Source organism: Lutjanus erythropterus, chromosome 11 (assembly GCF_056507025.1).
Source record: "Lutjanus erythropterus isolate fLutEry1 chromosome 11, fLutEry1.hap2, whole genome shotgun sequence".
Taxonomy (NCBI): Eukaryota; Metazoa; Chordata; class Actinopteri; order Lutjaniformes; family Lutjanidae; genus Lutjanus; species Lutjanus erythropterus.
Window position 1 is genome coordinate 10,195,366 of NC_139327.1, and position 27,436 is coordinate 10,222,801.

At 39.0% G+C, this 27,436-nt stretch overlaps 1 protein-coding gene across 24 annotated transcripts in view; it reads right to left on the bottom strand.

Annotated features, from left to right (window-relative positions):
* Window positions 1-27,436, bottom strand: part of dlg2 (discs, large homolog 2 (Drosophila)) — a 279,866-nt gene that overhangs the window by 57,564 nt on the left and 194,866 nt on the right. For all 24 annotated transcript variants that reach the window (XM_084730723.1, XM_084730746.1, XM_084730741.1 and 21 more), the window contains 3 exons: window positions 14,362-14,415; window positions 11,497-11,547; window positions 1,319-1,443 (listed from right to left, as the gene is read on the bottom strand). In XM_084730723.1, the coding sequence (XP_084586849.1) occupies window positions 1,319-1,443; window positions 11,497-11,547; window positions 14,362-14,415 (230 nt within the window). The remainder of the gene's footprint in view (window positions 1-1,318; window positions 1,444-11,496; window positions 11,548-14,361; window positions 14,416-27,436) is intronic.

Here is a 27,436-nt window from a genome sequence, read left to right on the forward strand (position 1 = left end):
TTTTCCTTTCTAATGCCAACTTCAGTACAACATGCAGATTGTGAAATAGGAAGATGTGGAGGGTAATGTGACGAGCAAAGCACGCAACATTTATTTGTGCTTTGCTTTTATGACTTTAATTAATAGGACAGCTGAAAATATGACAGGAAAGGAGGAGAGAGAGTGGGGGAATGACATGCAGCAAAGGGTCGTAGGTGGGAGTCAAACCCACAGCCGCTGCGCAAGGCTCACAGCCTCAGTATGTGGACAAATCCTCTGCCAACTGAGCTACGAGGCCACTACTTCAGACCGCTTTCTCGACAAGAATCAGTGCAGCCTCACTTCAAAACTGAAGCACAAGGATCAATCAACACAGACTTGAAACTTGAAAGCTGCTAGTTTTGTCTTGTTTTTGCAGGTTAGCCTGTTGACACACCAAACTGCTGATGGTCAGGCTATGGCTCTCAAGTTTCACACTAAAGTAAAAGTATTCATGTTTATTTCTAAACTAGCCATGACACAAGGTGTTAAGTACAATTTAGGCAGTGTTTTCCCTCAAGTTAGCCTTTCACTGCAGTAGAGTGATGAATGAGCTGAGCTTGTGTCTTAGCCACTTTGATAAACTACTGTAGCAAAGGATCTGATGGGCTGCATCCACACCCCCTCTGTTTATTTAATAAGGCTGTTACAGATGGTGAGACACACAGAACATTTTAGTATTAGTATTTGGACTATCAGAGCTCAGCAAGTGCTGATACTGCAGAGAACTGAAGGTTAAATATTATGAGTTTTAATTAAAAGGCTAGAGGCTCAAAAACAGCTGCTGAAATAAACAGCAAATGATTTGTTACCCTGGAGATTAAATAAACACAAGTTTACTGATTATTTTTAACATGCATGCTACTGTACAGAAAAGTTGAAAAAGAACCATAACTTATTAATACCGATAAGATGAGTTTGCAGGATCCACAAGTTTTAGACTCTAAGACACATCAAAATGCATGAGACACCAGACACCAGAGGAATGATACTGTGGTATAATATCTCAAATAGTTTCCTCTGAAAGATGTCTGAGGGTAGATTATCCAGTGCAGCGGCGGAGGAGTCAGCAGTGATATATCCAGTCTCCAGTGAGTGGTGAGAGATTATCTTTAAGTCCTCCTCTTAAAGCAGATTTCTTTTCTGATGTTTTTTGATAGTTTCTCAAAACATTTTTTTCCCCTGTCAGGTCTGAAACTTTTCTGGTTATCTGTAGTTATTAAAAAGCTGTGTGTGCATGTGTGTGTGTGTCTCTGTGTGTGTGTGTGTGTGTGTGTGTGAGTGTGTCTAAGTGACTGACCTCAGGCGTCCATCCTCTGCTGCAGCTCCTCCAGGGATGATCTTGGTGATGAAGATGCCGGGGTCATCACCGATGTGCGGGTTATCTGTCCCTCCGGCGATGCTGAAGCCCAGCCCTGAGTTACCCTGCAGCCATGGAAAGAGTGAGTGAGTCAGTCAACAGGACTTATTCTCTATGTAGTGTGACAAAACGCCAACAACACATCAGCTGCAAGTTTCTAACACAGTCTGAGGACTATTATCTTATCTTATTATGGAAACAGTCTGCAGATGTAACAGAGGAAACAACCTGCTGCTGTTAGAATCTCAATGGACAGAACTCAGTACAGTTTACTGTTACATTGGAGTTAATGTTAATGTTGATGCAAGAATTATATATAATTATAGATAGCCTTTATCAGGGGTGGAAGTAACTAATTACAGATACTTAAATTACTGTAATTAAGTAGTTTTTGTGTACTCTCACTTTTATGAGTAGATTTTCAAGTCTGTACTTTAACTCCTACTTAACTCATAATTGACCCTTTGCTAAACCCCACGTCCAAATAGAAACTGTCCAATCATAGCTTAGCAACCGTAACTAGTGATGCTAAGCTATCCATTTCTCCACATGTTGAAGGTGTGCAGGAAGATCTGAGAAGAGCGATACTCTCAATGGTGACGTCTTTTTTGTTGTCTGTCAAAAATGTGACACATGAGAGCACACATGTGGGGACGGGTTAAACTCTGCACTAACATAAACTACAAACATTAGCATGTCTGGCTAACTAGCACTAGCATAATAGCTGCAGTTACTTTAACGCTTATCCTTACAGTTTTAATTTTAAAGTTATATCTTTAATAACAGTCTAAACTTTAGAAACAGTCATTTTCTTAATCTTCTTCATCTTGTAGGAAAAGCTGTGCCGGTCGCAGAGGTGTGACCGCTGAAGCAAATGGACAAACGGTTTGGGCTGAGCAGGGTCTAAAAGGACAACGAGTCCAACCAGCCACCCCATTCGCTCCCATGTTAAGCGAGAGCCACCATTTCTGGAAGAAAGCAGATGATCCCTGTTTTTTCCATCGCACTACTGGCCTCATTTTTCACACCACAGAAATAAAATTTACACCTTCGTGTTCAGCATCTCGTCCTCTCGCTTACTGTATGCAGTTTTTAACAGTAGCAATTACATTTTTTTCGTTAAAAACAGCTGGAGTTTGAGTGGTACGTTTTCTCAATTCTTTCCTTTGTTTGGAGTATTTAAAATTGAATGTGCCATTGCTCGCAGGCGATTGGCTGCTTTGACCAACAGGCTGAAACTGACCAATCGCCTGTGTGTTACAGAACATTCAAATATGAATTCTGAGAGGACCTTAGTAGTTAAAGTTCTTAGTAGTTAAAACCTCATGCAGAGACAATTAAGGGGCCTTCACATGACAAGAAAATTGCTCTTCGCTCACCGCCAAGACGGGCGCAGAGGCACTGAGTGGATGCAGTGGAGCTCAGGTATACGTCATCAACAAGTGCGAGCTATTCACCGTTGCTAGGCAACACCAAACGACACTTGTCACTCCGGAAAGAAAAAGGACGAGGAGGAAAAAGCTAACTAATTAATGAAAACTAAACATTGTTTGTACATTGTTACATACAAAGTATCTAAATTTGTATGAGAAGAAGGCTCTTGCAGTAGCGATTCAAAACAGGCGGGAGCGAAAAAATCAATCTAAAAGGGTCTGGGTGCATGAAACATTGTTGAATCGCTATGGACAAGGGGAATTTAACTTGGTCAGAGAGCTACGGAGTCACGATGAGAGGTTCCAGTCATACTGTAGGTTGGACAAGAATCAGTTTGATGTCCTCCTGCAGAAGATAAAACCTCTCATCACCAAAACATAGACATAGGATTCCACCGTCCTGTCTCTCCAGACGAACGGTTGGCCATCTGTTTAAGGTAAGATTGTTTGGTCTGTTTGACAATGAAAATATATTGACATATTTATTTACAGTTTTATTTTTTAAAATCATTGCATGGATTATAGTAAATAGCATATTATTGCAAATTTATTTTAATATGTTTTATTTATTGTTTTCACTGCGATTATTGACTGAGCTGTTGATATGTTCAATACACATCAGGGTGGGAAATAGGCACCAGCGAAATGCTGGTAGAATATTAAAGGGGTATGCTTCAGACTCAAAATAATAAGAGAAGATACATCCTTATTAGTACCACAGCAGGGACAATTTCAGTGTACTACACCAGCAAAGAGGATAGCAAAAATGTGAAGAAGCATTAATAAAAAATACAAAATTAAATTTGATTTTAGATGTACACCTTTTAAAAGTAAATGATTTACTCTGACACAAGCACACATTCACTTTATTCTTTTTCTATTTCTTATTATGTGTATTTTGTATTTGTTAATTTGGGGTATTTTTTTATTTATTGTATTGTTATAACTTCACTGAGAGATTTCCAAGATTTCTACTTCTCTTGTAACTTGTACCTATTATCCTGTTAATATGGCTTATAACCTTTCTTTGTGCCCCTTATAGGTACCTTGCCACTGGGGATTCTTACTCCAGCATTGCCTCCAGCTACCGTGATGGAGTTTCCACAGTGGCAACAATTGTTCCCAGTGTTGCCACAGCAATTTGGGAGAGTCTAGTGGGGGAATACATGCCCCTCCCCAAAAAGGAAGATTGGCAGGCGATTGCCAGTGAATTCCTGGTCACAGTTCTACAACTACAAAGGGACATTCGCCATTGGCTGTGGTCGATGCCAGGTACCGGTTCCGGGTGGTAGATGTTGGTGCCTATGGAAGGAACAGCAATAGAGGCACACTTGCTGTCTCCCCTTTTGGAAAGGCTCTCCAGGCAGGCTGGATCTTCCCAAGGACCTTCCTCTCCCGAGTGCTGAACACCTTGGTCCAGCACCACATGTGTTTGTGGGGGATGAGGCCTTTCCTTTGTGCAAGGACCTCCTTCGCCCTTCTCCAGGATGTCAGCTCTCAAGACAGCAGCGTGTCTTCAACTACCGGCTGTCCCGTGCCAGGCGGATAGTTGAGAATGCGTTTGGGATCCTGGCAGCACAGTGCCTTCCAGAACATCCCCAAAGTGGGAAGCAATAATGCAGCCGCGACAGCACTCTCTGTTAGAGAGAAATATGCCACATATTTTTCCTCTCCTGCAGGCGAAGTACCATGGCAACACAGTCTGCTGTAGTGGGGACCCTGTACCCTGGCCCAAAAATTATACGGGTTGAAATGATACATCAATCTGCATCAATACAGTTGAGGTCAGAAGTTTACATACACTTGTACAGAGCATGTTTATCATGGCAATTTTGAGTTTCCAGTGTCTCCTATAACATTTAATTTTTTATGATGGAATGATTGAAATGTGTCCTTGTTACAAAAAACCAATCATGCATTTTGGTTCTTTCATAATCTTATTATCGCTCCTCTGGAAATATGATAAAATCTGCTGGGTCAAAATATACTTACAGCAATGCTAATATTTGGTTAAAATCCCCTCGGCCTTTTTCACCTCAATTAGCCATCCACAAGCCTCTGGTTTTATCTTTGTCTGCTCCTCTTGACAGAATTAGTGCAGTTCAAATAACTGATGCTGCTATGTGCAGAAGAGCGATAATAAGATTATGAAAGTATCAAAATGCATGATTGTTTTTTTTTGTGAGAAATACTCATGTGTTTCAATCATTCCATAATAGAAAATCAAGAGTTATAGGAATCAGCTAAACTAATGTTAGCATTATAATTAGCCTAACGAGAACTTAACGGTAGTTCATAAACTCTGCCTAATCACAAACCTGGTAGCCCAGATCATTTCACCAAGCAATACTCTTCTTGCCTAGATCGTGGTATGATTTTAACGTAGTGTTATAGAGCTTGGGGAACTTGGAAACACAGAGAATCAGTTTTTCTTCCACTGTCTCTCCGTCCTCTGTTTGTGCGTGTCGCTTGTGGCTACATCACATTCAGCTGTTATCTCATTGGTTGCACTTTGAAAGGTCAGCGGCAAACAAGGTCAAAGTTCAAATAATTTGAACTTTGACCTTGTTTGCCAAATAAAATAATTTGAACTTTGGGCGCAGCAGCAGATCCGAGTCTCTCGAGGACGGGAGGATACAGGACGGTCATTTTGCTATTGGGACAGTAGTGTACTTGATGATGTCACCATCTCAGCTCATCTTGGCTTACCCACTTCCAGTTATTTTCACCATTAACGTATATTTGAAATAAAACAAAATATGATATAAAACACAACCCTCTATCTTGTTGTTTAAATGTGAGGAAAACAAATTATATCTTGTTTTACTACTATAGAGATATCAGAGCCAGCGGCCAATTTCAAAAGGTCATGCCGGGATAAGGCTGTTTTTAGTGGGTTAACATGAATGCTAACAGCCCGGTCATCTTGCTAGCTGGCGAGGTATGCTGGCCGACCCGTTAGCAGGACGACACATCTCCGAAAATGTCGGAGCAAATTTTATACTACGCACTACTGTGATGAATCGACCAAAGATTCTAAGTTTTAATGTCTACATTCTCACATAAAATAATCTTAAAATTGCATTCCGTGGTACTAAAACAGTAGTATTTCGACACTTGTAACTTAAAGTTGTGGGTCCTCTCCTCTGCCATTGTTGCTACGAAATGCATTCTGGGATACGTGGCTGCCCCATGTCCACACAAGTCACCACCCGATGCATCCTCGATATAACAGGCGGGGCAAGAACACATCCGGGTATTTGACTGTACTTGGTGAGATGCAGACTTTTGAATTGGAACAGTACTTGGACTGAGACTGATGACGTTTCTCAAGTACACAAGAACACAAGTACAGAGAAGAACACATATTGAGAAACGGCTTGTGTCTCTGTCTAAAATTGAATGTGCCACTGCTCACAGGCGATTGGCTGATTTAACCAACAACAGTTAGGTCCTCTCGGTATTCAAATTTGAATGTTCTGTAACACACAGGCGATTGGTCAATTTCACCAGCCTGAGTCCTTAGCAGTTAAAACCTCATACAGAGACAAATGACAAAAGCAGCTATTCAGTGTGACATCAGCTTTATAACTAATATTCACATACTCTGCAAAATTCAAACATGATATTTTCAAAGCAGCTATTCATTGTGGCATCAGCTTATTAAGAAACATTTAAATGTTCCACATGATTCAAACATCATTATTTATATACAGCCAGCTATTCAGTGTGGCGTCAGTCTTTCAACCAACATTCAAACATTCAAATCTTTCAGACTTCATTTTATTCGAGGCAGTGTTGCAGTTTGGCTTCAGCTTGCGGCATTCACACCCACAATTTCTTCAGAAATTGCTTCTCTAGTTTTAGAAAAGTTCTTTACAACCCTTAAAATCAAAAGGATTTCTTGACCCCTGTGAAACTTTAGAGAGGTCTGGAAGTCAACACATGTTGTCCCTCTCCATGATGGTGGTGATAAAAATTATCTCGATAACTGAACTCCAGTAGAAGTTAAACCATTACATTCAACCACCTAGTCTGACTTCTCAGGTGTTACAGCTGACTCATGTGGGTTGGACGAGCGTCCTGTAGTCGGCCTGTGGCAGCTGTTAGTTTACTGGTTATTGTGACAATAGTTACACTATTCTGAGGATCAGGATTTGCAATTTAAAGCCGCGTTTCCAGTCAAAGCACCCAGAATGTTGTAGTTTCAGGAGCTACTTTTCAATTAACTAAAAAGTTCCTTCAGCCGGTTGTTGTCTGTGTTTCTCTCTGTGGCCTACAGACCCGAGAAGATGAGGCAAATGAGCCTGCTGACACATGAAAAATGCAGTCATTTTTGCGTGTGACTATAAAATAATGATGACGCCATGTAAAGCAAACGCAAGCGTTATTATTTGTCCTCAGCATAAATGCTTAATAAGGCCTGAACTTAATTTAGACCTTGGCCCCTGCGGTGCAAAGTTCCTCCAAAGATTCTCCGTAGCTGGACAAAGTTCCTGCGGTGATAAAACAGCTATATTTGTGTGTTTATTTCCCGCTTAAAAACAAATATGTGGATGCAGTTTTTCATTTAATTAATTTCTAATTTTTCAAAACAGCTGAACGACACAATCTTTCCATGTATCCCCTAGCAACGGGAGATTCACCCCACAGCGTACGAGTACCATTGGTTGGGAATCACTGACACGTAAGATATTATAAAATTTGTTCACTGTCACACAGCACTGTACAAACAAGTTAAAGACACCCTTGCAAGTCATTGCCTTTTGAGTATGACATTCCTTTCCTGATGTTGACTTTTAATTCTATTGAAAAATAACAATTTCTTTAAAAGTCAATCAAATATTGATGCATGATTTAACAGCATGGTCTCATAATGTCCCTGCTCTCAGTATGATTATAAAGTCTTACGAGGTGTTAAGTCTTCCATTACAGAATGGCTCTGCCATTATTCTGTAAGTGCAGGTCACAGCCTCTCTCTGCCTCTTTGTTATCATGACTGTACTATGAAATATTGTATTTATAAGGCAGCAGGATGGCACCGCATCTTTCAGAGCAGGAGCTCTGCACTTTGTCGGCTCTGCAAATAAAATCCCTGGGATGCACACCCACAAAATGAAAGTCAAGCTTTGATTAAATTGTTGGCTTATGGGAATAGCAGCTTCTCTTGATTACAAAACCCACTGAGCGTCCCTGCAGGGCCTGAAACACTGAGTCAAAAAACCTTGTTCAGCTCTCTTGGCAATGACTCCAGAGAACCAGACTCAGGCCTGAGTCTGAGCTCAGAGACTACACAGGATGGGTTTGGCCATCATCTGATAGCTGCTGAAAAATATGGAGGTTCTGGAGTTATGAATGACCGTCTATATTCAGTCTGATCCAGGGTTCTTACACCTTTTTATGAAGTCAAATTCAAGCACATTTCAAGCATTTTCAAGGTGCATTTTCAAGCTTTTCCAGCATCTTAAAGCAGACATAATACAGACATAATTATACACATTTACATGCTCAAAATGTTTAAATCAGATGTTATTGTGCTATAAACAACTAAAATGATGTTTCATGACAGAATCCTACAGAAGGGCTGTCTGTAAGTAGACTTGGCATCCTATCAGAACTGCAACAATTAATCAATTAATCAGATATTAATCAATTGTTAAATTTATCTCCAACTATTTTGATAACTGATGAACCGAGTAATTTTTTAAGAAAAAAAGTCAAAATTCTCTGATTTCAGCCTCTTAAATGTGGATATTTTCTGGATTCTTTACTCTTCTCTGACAGTAAACTGAATATCTTTGAGCTGTGGAAACACTGATCGACATTTTAAAAAAAAATTCCTGACATTTTATAGACCAAACAACAAATTAATTAGTAGAGAAAAAGATTAACAGATAAATTGAATGAAAATAACTAGATTGTGACACGATTAATTAACTGATTACATGGTTTGAGTCATTTTTAAGAAAAGAAATGATCTGGTTTCAGCTTCTTAAATTTTAATACTTTCTGCTTTGCTTTGATTCTGCTTTTATTACTTTATCTAAAAAGCAAACTATTCAGTCAGACAGAGATTTATTGTGAAAGTAATGCAATCACAATTTCAAGCAGTTTCAAGCACTTTATCCAAAATCCTTGTACTTTTCAAACCTTGAAAACACTTGATTAAAATTCAAGCATTTTCAAGGATTTCCAGCACCTGAAAGAATCCTGCTTATCTCTCTGCTCACTGGTTAGCTGGTGTTGTTCACCATTACTGTTGGTCTGAGTTGGTTTCTGCTCCTGATCGTATCGGAGCTGTCAGAACTCCCTCCACTCTGCGCCACTTGACCAATATTTCCATCTCAGTGATTTGCAGATTCATTTTCGAGTTAATGCCGACTGAGCTGCATCTGCTTTAGCACACAAATCGTTGTAAAGTGTTGTGTGGGGTGCTGCTGTTTCATGCTTGCTAAATGCATGAATTAACTTCGATGAGTCAGATGGGGAGGTGTAAAATTTGACATTATTTTTATGTTGCATTTAGGGTTTATGATCTCGTAAATTCTTTCATGATGTTTATACATGGAACAAGCTATTTTAGGAGCAGTTTAATTCTTGTTATTGCTTTCATAGACGCCTGAGCAACAGAGCAAACAGAGCAGCTGCACCCCCACTATTAGACTTGCAAACTCGTGCTTTTGCAGCCCCAGTTTTTCATCATACAGCTTTTCTATTTTTAAACATTTGAGCTGGAGCAAGGCAAAATCTTTGCCGTCACGTTAAAAGCAAACAAACACACACAGCGTTCAATCATTTGTAAAGTGGTCATAAAACTGTAAAACTCAGACCGAGCTGTTTTAAGTCGGTCTAGATCTCGTCTGAACGTTCCAATAAAATCAAAAATGTGCTCTCTCCAGCACCAAACACGAATACCGATACCGTCACAAACACAATTGACAGTGAATTAACACCGTTACAGTCTGTTAAAGTCAGTGTGTAACTGATCCACCAACCAGCAGTTATTTTAACAAAAAAAAAAATCATTTTTGAAACAGTTCTCCTCTTATTCCCACTATCCTATCCTACTAAAATTGCAGAGCTAAACAACAAGGGCTTTTCAAGGCAACAAAATCCAAATTATAAAAATATAACGGAAATATGGGGCATCTTTATGGATTATATTGATGCCAACTTGATAAGAAGACTGTTGACATGCGATGCCTTTTACCCTCTGACTCTCGAGTCAGCATTACTAATATTTCATATTTTTTGAAGGGACTTTGGTGTAATATATTCCCAGAGAGAAGAGAGAGCTTTAGTTTAATTTAAACCGCTCATACGTATTTAATTATATATATGATTTTTTTTTTTAAACATTTTGTCGTGACTATAAAACAATAGGTAACTGGTTAATGTATGGTAAGTTTGTCTGACGGACTGCTGTTAGTTACAGGTTTTTACTATAGTTATATATTTTTAACAATGTGTATTGATTAATCAGTATTCCTACACCTTACAGCTGTGGTAAAATATTTATATACACCTCTATATACACTTTCACTTCTTAATCCTCAGATGTCGCTATGCTATATATAACCAAAATTATGTTTTGTGATAGAATTCTACAGAATGGTGACAAATTCAAGAGAACAAAACATGTTTAATGCTTCAAAATGTGCCATGCTCTCTTTAAAGCGAACTATTCGGTGATATAATTAATTATGAATGAAAGGTAATCACAGTTTCACAAAGTTTCAAGCACTTTATCCAAAATCCATGCACTTATCAAACCTTGAAGATGCCGCATTAAAAGTCAAGCGTTTTCAAGGATTTCCAGCACTTGTACGAACTCTAATTACTGACAGTGGTTGATCAGGCTAATTATCAGCTAACTGTGCCACCTTTCTAACAGCAGTATGAAGTAAATGGTTGCCCTGTGTGTGTGTTTATCTGCCAATCACTGCTGAAAATACAGAACTAATATTTCTATAAATAATAGTGCAATGTAAACTGAGCTTTATGGTGAAAGAGAAGTTTATTAAAGGCTCTATTTGCACAAAATGGCTTAAATCAAAATCTTCCTGCCATACAAATCTTGCAACTGTACTTTTAACTATAACAAGATGCCAATGATTGCTTTAATGCGTACTGATTATTTTAATTGTCAATTAGTCTGATGATTATTTTCTCGATTAATCGATCAGTTGTTTGGTCTATTAAATGTCAGATAATTGTGAAAAATGTCAGTCAAGTCCAAGATGACATCCTCAAATGACTTCTTTAGCCACAATGCAAAGATATGCAGTTTATTGTCATTGGTGATTAATTTAATAATCGATTTTTAATGTATATTAATAGCTGATCCATTGCTGCAGCTCTAAAATGAAGCCATAACTACATGTTAGTTTGGGCACAAAAAGTCCTAATTGATCGATTATAATTCATGCCAGGAGAATGAAAGTTCTTTCACACCCATTTTAAGCAGAAGCACACGATCCATACACAGATCACTGAACCACACACACACACCGTAGATCCTCTGTCAGACAGCGGGGATGTTTTAACATCCCTCTATCACCGCCTTGCATCTGAAGTTAAAGCCTTCAGGAGACCGTTTCACTGCAGCGCCGTGCCGAGGCACGTTCTCACAGACACATTCTCTGAGGTTAAACACACTGCAGCTGTGGGATGTAAGATACTCACCCGCTCTAGAGTGATTTCCTCAAACTCATATTCAATTTCTGTGCCGTTGACCTGAGGAAACAGAAAACAGATTGAGTCCTTCAAACGTTGTTTCGAAATGAAAAGACATGCCAGTGCTGTTCAGTTATTATACTGACTTATATTCACAGAGGGTGATGTTAAGGATTTGGCTCTACACAAAAGCAGAGTCTACAGACTGGAATCAAAGGTGACAGGTCTTTTCCAGGGCCACTTGCACTTTGTAAGTGCTAAATAGGCCCCACCTCAAGGGAAGCTATTTAAGGTGACGGTTAATCAACATTTCTGCTACATGGAGGTTAGCTGCAGAGGAGTCAGTCTCATCCTGGATCTCACTGAGATGATTAATTAGCAGCGAGCGCTTCCGTCATTATGCATTCATACAGGAATAGCACTCGAGCAGCATATGAGATGCTGCATATCATATTCCCAGTTGGGCATCATTTATGAGCAGCATCAGATGTTATTATCAGAACTTCATCTGATTGAGGAGGCGAGACAGACCTGAAGACTGAATAAACATCAGCAGTGACAGAGACGACAGAGTTTACTTGATACGACTGCACTGGAAACCACATTTTTTATGACTCAGTTTTTATTTTATTTTAATTACATTTTTCTTTAATTTAACTGAACTGTATTTCTCATGCTCATTATCATCTCATTGACATTTCTATCTATCACCCATTCTTAAGAATTGGAACAAATCATCAAAAAAACTTGTGAATATCAACACTCTAATTTCAGTTTTTTGATGAAAATTCATGTATATATATGAAATATATGTAATTTATGAAGGTATAAAATGTGCTGTCCAGATTTCCATCAACTCTGTCAGAAAACATGATTTAATCAGGCATAAATAGGTTTAGCTATACCCTAAGGACCCTGTCTCACTTCCTGGTTTAAAAAGGTGGGAATTAGATTAGGGGTGTGTGTGATTAGTCGACTATAGGATTAAACATCACCACCCTCACTAGTTGGCACCAGAAATACTGTGGCTTAAACAGTGTAATGCTTGTTAACTGTTGTGATTGAGATGTTATGCAGCCGGTCACCACTAGTTGGGGCTGTGGCCCCATCAGATGACAGACCCTCTCTCCCAGCGGTTATGCCCCAATGGCCCATGCAACCCTGGATGTTTTTTATCAGTAAAGTCAGACATGACAGCTTGTAAAACCAGCTCTGTCTGGCAGTGTTTTGAGATAGAAAATGGAAATAAGTTGAATACATCCTGTGTCAGAAGCTGCTAGCGCTGCTAACGTTAGCCACACTGTGTAGCTGGCTGGCAGCTAATGTCAGTTCTGGGTAAACGATGTTGTTAACCCACAGACACCGCAATCCTGAAAAGGTGAAGCATTTAGTGAGTTGTTGTCATGTTTTGTGGGTTAATATGTAATATTTGTATTGTACAGCACAATACGAATGCCATAAAAAAAAAAGTGCCACATTTCACAAGCAATTAAAATATGATTTGGCGATTATAGACTGTGATTAACAGCTTAATATGTCTCTTAATACAAACAGTACTTTTTTCAGACAGTGTTTAACATTACCAGTTAATAAGTTGTGTTCAATTTGAACTTCTTTGTGAGTGTTTTACTTCTATTAGACTAGTGGAGTACTCTAAATTACATTTTTTGTTTAACTGACAGGGAAATTATTTGCCAGGAACATCCCTAGTGGGAATACTGCTCAAGCTCTGGTAAACTTTCTATTTTTAGACAAATTCATTAATAATATTGCAAGCTAAATAAGAATTATGTTTTAAAAATGTGTATTTAGATTAACATTAAGAGAACTCTGGGCAACTTTAAATAAAAAATAAATAATACAGAAAAATAAAATGGCTGCTCACTATGACTATGCTGTGAATGAGAAAATGTAAGATGTTGTCAACTCCATAAGACGTCAATTCTGTCAGATTTTCCATCTGATGGAACTGATGGCTACGTTTAATAAAAAAAAATCAGCAGGAGGTTGGCCAATTGCAAGGTTTAATAGCCAAGAGTTGTATCTTTTAAAACACAAAGCGGTTGCAATATTCATCTGTAGTTACAGTTTTAGTCCTTGGTGTGGACGGCCCATACGTCAAGGCTCAAGGCATGGATACCAAGTCAAAGTCAAGTCGGGTCTTTAATTAATTAATTAATTAATTTTTTTGAGTAGAAGCAAATTATGTAAACAGCATTTGTACAGCAGTGTTTCTTCTTTTTGATCCATATAAGCAGTAGATCATTTTGAAAGGTTTCCACTGTGAATGATTTAGTCTCTTGAGTTTATGGTCAAAACTCTATGATATGACCGAGTGTTGTCTGGCAGAAAAAAAAAGGCAACAGTCTCTGGATGAGACAGATGCCCTCCTGTCTTCATTTCTTCACAAATCAGAAAACATCTTTAGCTAGTATCACAACTGCCAGCTGTGACAATTTTATGGTGGAAGATACACCCACTCCTGGAGGCAAATCCCTGTTTGAGCAGCATTTGTTATTTATTCATCGTCTGCTCTGCATCACAGCTTCATTTATTAGTTTTGATGTGAAATACTGTGAAAAGAACTCGAGGTGAAGGTCTTTAGAAAGTCTTGGCTGGTCTTTTATTCATGACAAACATCAATAATTCAGCAGTGCGACCTCATTTGTTTAACTAAGATAAGTTACACAATCAAACTGTACTAATACACCGCACATAATGTCTCACCTCACACTCAGCAGCAGAGCAGGAAGAGAAAGACTGATTCTTTGTTTTAATGTGCTCCTGCTCTCTTTACTCTGCTGCAGGAATTGATCTTCCACTCGAAAAGACTAATAGGTGCATTAAAAAAAAGACACAAAAATTCAGACTCACATAAGGAACTGACTCCAGAGTGTCTGTGTTGACGATGATCGGGGCAGGACTGGCCTGTAAGACACACAAAGAGAGAGAGAAGTGGGGAGAAAAGGGTGAGACTTAGCGATAGAGAGACTCTCAGGCTCACCACTGTCCTACTTTCCATAAATGTATCCAGGGGACAAGCTTGTGGATCTCTGTATCATCAACAATTTAACAGACTTCCATTTGCTGGATGGTAGCAGAAACTCCCCTCTCACACACACACAGCACTCTGAGACGGTTATTATAGCTGAATGGCTTTGACAAGAAAGAGGGATGAGAACAAGGTAGTAAACGAGTGGATGTAGTAAGTTTGTATCATGCAGATGTGCGATTTTACACCTTAGTGAAAGAAGAGACACCAGAGCATTGTACTTATAAAGTAGAAAATAAACCGGCCTGTTGACTCCTGTGGACCATTATGGCCATTGACTGTTGTCAATAAAGATTCATTTGAAAGCCCTGAGTCAGGTGGAAAGAGATCTTGCAAGAGGGATCGTTTTAACCCAAACCATGATCTTTCCCTGACCCTAACCAAGTGTTTTCGGTCCCAGATCTTAACCACAGCACTGTTACATTATAAAACAGAATTAGTTTGGACAATGTCCACAACAGGGATTGACGTTTTTCCAGGAATCCTGCGGGACACAAGATTCTCGCGGAATGGGAGCCAATTTAATCACAGGACTGGGACGGGACAGGACAAAAAGTCAACAGGCACTGGCAGGAGCAGGAATCAATCAACAACAATAGGTCACATTTTTTCAGGCACTTGACTGTGGACTGACGGGAGCGTGATGGGATGAAAGTTATTCATCTGAAATTGGGATGGAAGTAGATTTTTTTTAACTCTGTCATGGGATTGGGACAGGTTACAAGTATTTTTGTGGTAGTGAGATGGGAGAGGAGAGGAATGAAAAATCTAGAATCAAGAAACAGTGCTCACAAATCTTGGGTTGCCTTCCACACATGACCGTGGAAATTTGCTTGCCAGCAATAATGATAACAAGTCAGAAACATGCTGCCTTGATCATCTGTGCCTTCCTATTGACATATATAGACATGGACAACATGACAGCACCCGAAAAGGGAAGCCAACGCATCTCTATCGCCCCCTGGTTGCTGGCTGCAGTACATAAACCACACTCTCTTCATTTTAATACATAGCACAAGGGCCAAATTAAAACAACAAAGTACATGTCAAATAAATATTTCTCAAATATGTTTTTTTTGGTCATTTTAGGCTCTTATCACGTTGATGGTTGGTCAAGTGTGTTTAAATGAGTTATTCAGTTCTATAAAAAGGGTGTTTCATGTCATGATTGACAGCTGAGCTCTGCTTGTGATGTAGCTGGGTGTGTGGGCGGGACTATGAAAGTGCAGCTTCAACCCTGAACCCTAACGCACACACTGTGGCTCCAAATGATGTGTCCAGCGCAAGATGGCAGGTCTTGTGTCCAGAAGATTTTGGCTTAATTTTTGTACAGTGGAAGGAAGAGGAGAGGGAATTGGAGGGAAGCTAGCTACGTTCTGCTGTCACACTCTGCTTGATCCTTTGTGTAGCTGCAGTGACGAAAAAAAGGCTCTGATCACAAGGAACTGACTCCTGGCTCTGCTTCAACTGTGTGAGAACCTGACAACGAGGGATGGGCTGATGAATGATCCCATCATTGATCGCTGACAGTCATCATCACTGAGCCCCAAACCACTGTAACATGAACGTGAAGTTCTGTTTTTGACAAGTTTTTATGACACCTTCATTATTCTATAACTGAACCTGAACTGTTCCTTTTCTGCAGGCCACAATTTTGATATTTTGTTTGTTTTGTTTTAGTGTTTCTTTCAATCCTCCTGTTATTATTATTGTTTCTTTAGCTAAGCTTGCTCTGTGTAGCTAGCCAGTTATCTTTGTTCCAGGTTTTGGACATGTGGAGTGGAAAAGAAGTCCAGTTTAAACTCTGCCCTTCTCCCATCAATGATGTCATCATCCATCAAGGATGTTTCACTTGGGACATGGTCACATGCCAACGTCAACACCCAGTGACACCCAACAAAGCTGGAATTCAGTCAGACTCTTTTGCATCTCAAAAATCGTGTCAGTAACGGGCTCAAATCGTACAGCACACGTCCAGCTTTGCAGCTTTCAAGTTCAAGATGTCTTTCCTCTGCACCTGTTATGGCTCTGCTACACTGCTCTCCTGTCTGTGTTATATATTGGAAATGTGACCTCCAGTCAGGTGATAATATTGCAGTCATAAACTGCGCGGTGTGAAAATGAAAGCAGTGTCGCACACTGCACACTAAATGCTTCTCCTGATGGCCTGTAGAGGAGAGCAGATGGTTAAAGGCAGAACCCCTGAGAGAGAGAGACAGAGAGTGAGAGACAGAGGCATGCTGTGTTTTGGCCACACCATGAGAGGGATGAGCGAACATCAGATTAACAGCAGCTCAGTTTACACTACGTAAACAATGAGCCTGATGTATGAGACTTCAGAAGAGGAGGATGCTCAAGGATGCAGGGTTTGGAGATTCCTTTGAAATCTGTCCTTTGATTTTGTCCCCAGAAGATGAATAGAACTCAAGGACAATAAAAAAAAAGGAAGGGCTAATCATCCTCCTGTGAATAATTACAATAAAAAAGAATGTAATGCATATTAAGCAGTGTAACATATTGTGTGCAAAAGATGAAAGAAGCACCAGCATAACTGAACATCTTTGAATTTCAGAACAAATATGGTCACAGACCCTATGGTGGAAACATATTTCACATGTGGCCTTATCATCATCACAAACACACACACTCACACACACACACACAGATTGATGTCATGGTATTGTGTAGTTTGAGGGCACCTTACAGACTGCATAGCCGCTGTGCGTCTGACTGACATGATGCTGCGAAAGACGGGACGCTTTGCTTGGTCATCAGTCCGGTGACAACACGTGTCATCAGCAAGAGACTCAGCCTGTCCACTCATGTCTCCATCACCACTATCATACAGCTGAGACTACAGCTTACATGACCTGACTGTACTCTATGGCACTGACTGTTTCTGTAGATCATTGGGAGATGAGCATTTATGTTTTTATTTAAAAAAAAAAAATCTTCAAGAGTAAATAATGCAGTTAATGCCCTGTATCATGTTATGTCTGTAATACTGCATCACTGATCACTCATGGCTGCATGTAAGAGGATCTGTTATGACTCGAATCAGTTTGCATTAATAATGACGTACATTTCATACATTAATATTCATTTTAATTGATTTAACTAAGACGATTTAACTCAGAACAGACATTTTCTGTTATGAGTTACATTGATGTTTGTATACATTGTTGTCTTTTACTGTGTTTTCCTCATCATAACTGCATGTAGGAGTCAGAGATTTCCAAGTCAAATCTCAAGTCTTTGGTCATCAGTCCAACTCAAGTCTCCAGTCTCTTATGCTTGTAATGAATTTTTTATCATCTACTGCGTGCCATCTGGTTGGCTTAGAACATCTGATAACTATTGGGAAGAGTGGGGTAAGATGAGCCAACTTTTAGACAAACAGTGTAATACACGTTTAGAAATAAATTATACCTGATGTGCAGAAATAATTCAAACAAATATGGTTTTTTTTGTGTGTGTGTGTTTAAAATAATACATCTACTCCCATGTGCTTCCATCCATCACAGCCTGATAGAAATGAGGGGTCAACTTACTCACTGGCTTTTCTTACTTTTACTTTTTCCTACTCTCCCATATCAAAGAAATTCAAAGCATGTACTGTATTATCATCACATCTTTAACTATTAGGATACAATATCAGAACTGATTAATTTTTTAGTATATGATCATTCAAAGAGGCTACTGCAGTATGACATTGTGCCAAGCCATTATGTTATGCATAATGGTACATCACAGAACCCAATATGTGACCCCAGTCACGCAGCTCAGTAGAATAACCAACATTCTCCAAGTCACAGACTCGAGTCCCAGGTGCTTTTTGGCTGTATGTATCCTACCTGCTCCCTTTTTTAATATAACAAACACAAACACACCCTTTTTAAACATTTTTGTTGTGCTGCAGGTAGCAGTCAAACTGGCAGCCACTGCAGAGGACGGGGGCGCACGCTTTACCACGAACACACCCTTTAACATCAACAATATCGGCGAAGAAAAAAATATATACGTATATATAAAACAGAAAAATCTCACTCCAAACCAACAATGGCTGTGGTGTACATATATAATGTATATGTATACATAAATTGTACAAGAATGACAGTAAATAAATAAACAGTAAAAACAGATAAAGTATTCCATAAAGTAATGCCCTTCAAACACAGTTTCTGTCAGAATGAATCCAGAGGTTTCAAAAGTCTTCAGTCTCTATGATTGAGATCATAAGTCAGTTTCTCCAGTTTCTCCTCATTTGGAAATTAAAGTTAAATTTGATTTAATTAAAAAAAAAAAAAAAAAAAAAAGAGCATCCAAGTAAAAACACATCACTAGATGTGCTGTTTGACTGTGATCAGTGCAGCTCAGTTACACATCAGTAAAGAGCTCCGACCATAACAGCTGTAGTCAAACCAAAATAACTGAATGAACAATAAATTAAACCACTAAGCAAACAAAAAAACACTCCACAGGCCAAACTAAACAAGCAACATGTCACAGTGATTATTAGTCTGAGGAAGACTTCACCAGCGTCTCCAGCACACTTTTAATTACCACAAATTATCATCATTTTTAAGTCAAATGAATAATGCAGTGTGTGTATCCCTAAAATACTTCCATCATCACGTCTTCAAGCCTGGTCTGATTGTGCTCTCCAAGTGAGCTCAAATCAATTAATCAGTAGAATAGTGAATACAAATTAGATCCAAACCGGAATCGGGGATACTTAACATAAGTAGTCACCAGGCTTGGGGAGTACTGGAATATATGCAACAGAGGTAAGTAATTAGGATATGAAGAAAGTGAGCAAAAGTGAGCAGCACAGAGTTAGAGCAGGGAAGGAGCCCCTTCATGTCAATCAATATCAGTGACAAGCACTCAAAAGTATGTAAAACAGAGCTCCAGGGCTGCAACTAATGATTATTTTCATAGTAGATTAATTGGTTGATTATTTTCTCCATTAATCAATAAATAGATGACATCCTCAAAACTCTTTCCTTTCTACAACCCAAAGACATTCAGTTTACTGTCACAGAGGAGTAAAGAAACTAAAGAAAATATTCCACAGTGTTCTGAACAGACACATTTCAGACACTAACAAAACCTAACATTTGAATTTTGGAACACAAAAAAAGCAAACTAAACAAAACACTCAGTCCAGCACTACAGGCATGAGGGGAAATATGGGCCATTTTGAAGTGGGTAATAGTTTTTACATTACATAGCCTGTATTTTGCCTTAAAATAAACTGCATTTAGTGTTTGTGAGAGTCAGAGAGTGTTTGCACATGAGAAGTTAGAGGACGTTACGGTTGGGTGATGTCTACTGCTGTGGCATATGATGATGCCCACAATCTAACATCACTTTTATATGTTCCTCTCAGAAAATGAGCCAAGGCCAATGAGTCTAAGGATGAAAAATTACTTAATCACATCTTCTTCTTTTTTTTTTAAGTAAATACTGAAAACGGGTCTCAGACTATAGTTTTAACTGGATTTTTTTTTCAGTGAACAAGAAAATTGTAATGCAAAACTGATCATTACTACTGATTGCAGTTGCAATCACAATCGCAGTTCTAGTTACAATATGACTTTTTTACCAAATCGTGCGGCCCTAATGTCAGCAGCGGAACTGCTTCATCGCAACCTGAAATTTTTAAGCTCAAGATGTCACAGTGGTAGAGGGCTCAGTGGTTGATTACTGTCAGCCACCAGCCTACCCCTATTGGACAATAAACTCTCTCATTTTGACATTTTTGTGCCTCAGTGTTGTGCTTAACCAAGCAGCGAGCCAATTTTGCTAGCTATCACATGGAATGACTTCTGTGGTGAGATGGTTTCTCATATAAAGCATTCCAACAGGAGACCGGATAGGAAATAGACACTCAAAAAGCCGTGGATTTATTTTCTGCTTCAACATCATTGATACATTTGGTTCAAAATGTGGACTCAGTATGCATCAAGTGAGGAAAACATATCAGAAAGAGAAAGCAAAGTTAATTTCTTGCAAACTTCTGATTCAGTTCTGAAAAGTGGAATCAGAATAACAACAAAAATGTAGGTAAGGAGACTCCACGATTACCACCGGTGTTTCACACAGTGGTTGAGAACCACTGAGCTAGCTGACCCGTCAAAACTACGATTACTGCTACTACACCTGAAAAATACTCTGGAACAGTAGGTGGTGATTCTGGTGATCAGGATGGTGTATGTTTGTAAAAACGGCTTCAGACTGGAATAAGTTTACGACGGTTAAATAAGTTTAGTTTACTTGAAATTTGAGTACATTTAAATTTGCACAATTTCCAAAATTAACGCTAATCTAAATGTGCATTCATGCATAACAAAGGAAGGATCAACTACAATTAATAAATAACAAATATAAAATATTATATATCAAGTCACATTATTTTAGTAGTGTGATACCTGGATTAGGTTACAGACTACATTATTGTAATAGTTAATAAGTGATTGTATTGGAATACATTGCTAAAGGAACCCTCCAAACCTTGGTAATCGCTTTTTAGTGGATGTTTATTGGAAGGAGACAGAGTGAAGTCATGTGACTGTAAATTCAATGTGTGATCTTTTTTTTCTGGGTTTATTTAAGGTCTTCGGTTGCTCCAGTTTACTTTTGCCTCTGTTCTCCACCCCATGAAAACTCATTATTCATTATGTTAATACCCGGATAGAAAGTCTCATCATTTAACTGTAGCTGGCTTATCCGAAACTGAATAACGATGCGGTTATTTCTCTACAGCAATTTCCAGCATTCAGCATGTATTTAATGTAGTAATTGTACCAAACGTTCACATTTATTTATAGACATTTTCCCCATTTAACACAAATGTCCCCCCAGTTTGTCTCTTCGGGACATTAATATGCAGCATCTCCCAGCTTAGTCCTTAAGCATTTCACATTCATGTGAATTATTGAATTAGTGTGGCTCAGTCTGAATGGTGTGTGAGTGTGAACATCACAGAGACAGACCGACTGACTCAGTGAATTCAACAAAAAGAGAAAGATTACAGTTGGCCGCCTGTGCAGGATGGCGGAGCCAGAAACTGATTGAAGGAAAATGGTGTTTGTGAGTGGAATGATGAGAGGGATTAAGACGCCGCTGCTCGCCGTGCACGGACGCTAATCGTGTGAATGAATTCAGAGCCGTTCTCAGGGAGAGCGCACAGCACATTCAGACAGAGCAATGTAACGGCGTGTGAAGCCCGCAGGTAATCCTTTTACTATCACAACAATTAAAAATACTCATTTATGTGCCACGCGTTTCTGTTCAAACACAAGCAAAGACCCTCACATCACATATATTCACTCTTACATGTGCACTGCTGCTCTGTAATGCAGGTTGAGTTCAGAAAGGACAACGATTTTCTTTCTCCAACAGAAACAGCCTTTTGGAACAATTACAGAAGGACAGAAACAGAGAAAAGGAAGCTCCAATAATCCAGTTACAGCAGAGCTGCAACGATTAATTGATTCGTCGATCAAAAGAAAACTAATTGCTGACTATTTTGATAATCGTTTCATTGTTGAGTCTTTTGGTTTTGAACTGTTGGTTGGGCAAGGGAAGCAGATAAACAAATAAAGGCAGACTAATCGATAATGAAAATAATCAATAGTTGCAGCCCAAATTGTAGGTCATAAGGATGTGCCTTTAATTTTAGGGTTTATCACACCAGCATATTTTTCCAGTCATTCCCAATAAGGAAAAAGCATATGAGGCACATGTGACCAGCTACAGAAAAAGCACTGCGCCCAGCAACTGTTTTTCAGAGAGCTCAGACTTTTTGTGCGTCCGCTCCGTGTGCTTCTATTTGTAAATCTTGGACCTTTTCCAAAAGGTGCTTTTGTCATCTGTTTTTTTTACAGACAACCAATTATATTATTAGATAGGATATTTGTCACAGTCACTTTAATCTTCAACAGTATAGCACTACTTATTGTGCAAAAATATTCAACATAAATGTTTACTTCTTTCTGATAGAGTGGAAGAGAATCAGAACACTGACATGAATCTTTGCACGAAAACTATGAAATAAAAATCGCAATAGAGTGTTTATGAAAATCCATACAGTATCACAAAACATAATATCACATAATAGTGCATCGATATTTTCACAAACCAACAGGATGTGTTTTTATCACCCTACACTTTTTTTTCAGGGACCCACTTTTTAAAAATGACAAACCATTGCGATCCATTTCACAATAAGCCTTATCAATAAATCTTGGGAATTAAAGAGTGATCAGTCACTTCAGTTAAAATTAGCATGAATGAACATTCCAGACCATTTTTACTGCCATATATTATCTTCAAGTGTGTTGCTGAAAATACATACGTACGTTAAATATTCTACAAATGACAATCTACAAATTAATTCCAGCACTCCCCAGTGCCCTGCCCGTACTTTTCTGCAAGAAAAGAAAAAACTTAATGGACACACTCTCTGATTCACGTCACTGGATGCTTTCTAAAAAAGACGAAGGTGCTAAAAAAATGATAGCTCCTTGATTGCTTCGTGCATTTTCACTTCCTTGCACTTCTCTGCCCTACAGTACCCACGGATCCCACTGCCACTCTGAATCCACATGTATGCACACACAGACCCCCGAGAGGTAATGGCCACTCAACTGTGCACATAAATACCATGCTTAACTGCACTTAGGCTTATTTCTCTTCTTGTTCATGCATCCTAACATGGCCACGTGATTAACTGCCTCCAACAACACATTAAGCCTGCGCTTGATATGTTAAGAGGCTTTCATGGAGCTATGAACTATACCACTGGTAATATCACAGGCTAATAATAGTGAATTATCAATTATAATTCTGCCAGCACAAAAAAAATACATTCACAGTTCAAAGCTATATAGTGTAATGAATGCAGAGTGTTAATCAGGTCAGCTCTCTGGTGATGTCAGGCCAGATGCCCTCCTACATGGATACTTTCTCATGTTTATCATCCAGCTGAAACATGTAAACTGAACCCTGAGTGCACATGTTGTGTAGTTTGTCTTTTCTTTTGAACTTATTGAGCCGAGGAGAACAGAAATAACACATTCAGCAGCTAAAACAAGGTGTAAAACCCTTACTTCTGCAGTGAAAAGCGTCGGGAGCTGCAGAGCGGCGACGCAGCTTCGCATACTTCAGATGTTACAGAGTGAGCTGCTTGTATGTCTTCAGTCGACTCTTGTGCTCATATTGAGTTTTGCTCAATAATTCAGCGGCAACTCCATGTATAGTGGCTCATGAAAACAGGAGAGCGTATCAATAATTCACTGACACCTCATGTAAAAATAGTCAACAACACAACGTGAACGTGGAGGCTTTAGATGTACGGCGAGAGTGACAGGAAAAGAGACAGAGGACAGTGATGGTAGGGGACAAATAAGCTGAGACCTGAAATGTGACTGCTCGGAGCGGAGGGTCATGTGCCCATATTTCTGGCTGGCAGAGATAGTATTGATGGATTCCTCTGAGTCTAATTGGAAATAATGAATCATCATTTATCTTCAAGTGGAGCAAAGGAAAGTAATGATGAAGGACAACCGATTTTGGCGTTGACAGATATTACCAAGACAAATGAGCGCAGGTTCAGCTCAGGCTGTCAGAAAGTGATTCTGACATTAAAGGGACAGTTGGATTAATTGAAGCGAGGTTGTATGAGGTTCTTACCCATAGTCACTGCATTACCTACATTAGATGGCTGTTGACACGCCCCCAGTTTGGAGAATCAGAGATGAGAACCAACACTGAAGCTAAGCAATATACTGGACTGTACAACAGATTTTAGACACCTAACAAATCAATATCAGTTCAAGTGTATGCTATATTTAGAATACTTTGCACCACTTTACCTTGATGTCAGAAAGCCTTTTCTGATGGGAAACCACTGTTATACAAGCCAAATATCACTCTTTTCAAAACAACAAGACTCCTTTGGCAAAAAGAGTAATTTTACTTTGCAGAACATGGGAATTGCTGGTTATACCGCTGTGTAATTTCTATAAACAAATATCTGTATATGAAAAAAATTGTATCCTTTGCCTAAAGATATTTGTTTATAAAGATTAAGGAGTGGTAGAACAGCACATCCCATGTTCTTCAAAATAAGTAGAATACTTTTTTGCAAAAGGAATCTGGTTGCTTTAGAGAGAGCACTATCTGGCTTATTTAATGACAGTTTCCCATCAGAAAAAGCTTCTGATAGCAAGGTAAAGTAGTGAAAATATTCTACATATATAATGTGCAGTTAAAGGAGCAATATGTAGCCACTGTGAATGCAAAAATTAGTACTGCAGTCCAAACAGCAAGTTGGAGCTACAGACTCTATATTAAATTGGTTGTAATCCTGTTTAATATTGAATAAAGGCAGGCTGCAGGAGCTCTGCAGGAGCTCCGCAGGAGTGCAGGATATGTGCAACCCTGTAAATTGACAATAATAAGTGAGGACGAGTCCCCCACTGTGAGCTGATCAGTTGTTTATAACTGTCAGTTGTCTGTCAGTGTAAAGTTAAGCCTGTTATCCTGAAAACAAAATCCTACTGCTCTGAAATAACACACTCTGGATGATGAGTTAAGCGGTTGCCTGTCTCGTTGCCTGCCAAACTCCATTAACAATTTGGTCAATTTAACAGTTATAAACATCTACACCTTCTACAGGTTTATTAATATTTGTTGTGAGTCATAAACAGACGCTTACTCATTCAGGAAAATTTCAAATATAATTTGAACTCTAACATGAAACTGACGCACAATATGGTTATGGCGGTGCAGAATGGAATTTTCAAAAGCTGTAGTGTTCATGTAAGATGAAGCAAATATTTCAACTTAACACTTTCCCTTGATCGCTGATTCTCCTTTAAACTGATACTGATTGTTTTATGTGTCTAAAAAACATTTTGCTGCTGACCCTGTTCACAGCAATACATTGTTTAGCTTCCTACACCGGCACTCCTACTGCTTCTTCAAGCTCAGGGCATGTTGACCGCCATTTTCTGACTATGGATGAGTACCTCATACAATCCCACCTCAAAAAAACAGACGTTCATATTTGGCATTTCCATTATAAATATGGCTTTATACTTTATCACATCCACCGGCTGCCTGAAAAATGCCTGCTTTTAGTATGATTGTATTTTCCCTCTATCTCCTCCTGTATTCATGGGGTCCCTGCGTTCCAGCTTGTACTCATTGTCCAGCTCCCCATATTTCAAAGACAGAGAACAGGTAATGCTGCTCCCCCCGCTCTCTCCCTGCAATCTCCCTCTCCCTCAGCTCCGTGATGGATGGCCTCCCATTACCTCCCACCGGCCTCGCCTAAGGTAATTTTGCTCGTGCTATGGTTGCATAAACACGACATATCCCAACAATTAAATCCACAATCATCATTTGCTTTCACAGTACACTGCATACACAAAACAGGTGTAATTCCTGAAGGACAGCACTTACTGATCAGTCATTAAGGCCCCGTTAACTCTCCAGTTTCATCTCATGTGAAAATAAAGCTCCACTTTGCTCTGTTAATAACAATCAGCCAAAAAAGAAACAGATGTTAGACATTTTTTATACATTTACAGCCAATGTCTCTCTACCACACAATGAAGCTTCTTTAAAGGCAATAAAGGGTAAAACACTGTCCTCCATAACACATCAAACATATACTGTAATGTCAATAATGAGGTGAGTCCTGCTCATGGAGCTTTTCACTGAGAGAATATTGAGACCCAGACATCCACAGATGAACATTGTGCCATCACCATTACAGCTGCACACTATTCAGTAAAACCAAAAACATATGGGAGAACATTTGTTTGTGAAAAAAAGGAGTTTGAAGAGATGAGTATTTTGCGAAAAAAAAAAAAATACACACAGCCCATGTTGGTTTGGTTTCTACACTATCAATAGTGATTGGGTATGAATGTTTTCTTATTTTCTCTTATATTTTTATTTAAACAAAGTAAAAGGAAAACACAAAAATCCTAGGATTCATGAAACACGCACTGACAGCCCAATCAGTTCTTACGCACCGGCGCATATCGATCACATTTGATCTTAAATTGGATGTGCGTGACAAAAAGTAGAAGTCCATATAAGGGAAGCAGACTGAAGTGCCGTGTGCAAACCACAACCCAACAAGCCACTGACTACAACGAAAACAATGCAGAAATGCCACTGGACAGCAAAAAAACAGGAAGCTTTTCTATCGGACATGAGAAGAGCCGCCATGTTTAAGACTCTGTACACCACGTAATCCAGGAAACTGGATTCACTTTGGCACTAACTGCAGAAGTTTGAGAAGCACACAGTGGGTCAGTGGTGTCCACAGCTGTCCATGTATGTGTCCGTTTGGGAGTAATCCAGTTTTTATACCAGTTAAACAGTGGACTGGGATATGTCACACCTACAAATTATTTCTGGAAGACCAGGAAACTGGTAGCGGTGAGTACCTGATGCAGATGAGGTGGATTAGATTGTTATTTCTCTGATCTAAGTTGAAGCTCCAGAACGTCACTCAGGTTTTGAAGAATCTTTCTCAGTAACCTGATCATCTTTAAGTGTAAATATTTAAATTACTAAATGAGCAAATAGTTTTATAACATTTTTCAGAAAATAAATGCGTTTTTCCTCATCATTTCACAGCACAAAATGTGATTTGGCTTTTGTGTGCAATGGCTCAGGTGTGGTCGAGGTCACTCTTAGAATTGATCAGTGCAAGAATAACTTTTAAACTCTTTGCACAAACAATTTAAGATCACATCTGCTCGTACAAACAATTCATGCATGAGGCCCAATGTTTTTCATGATGAAATCATTGCTAGCTGATGTGACTTTTGAGCTTCTGTAAACTGATAAAATCACCTAACACAATAT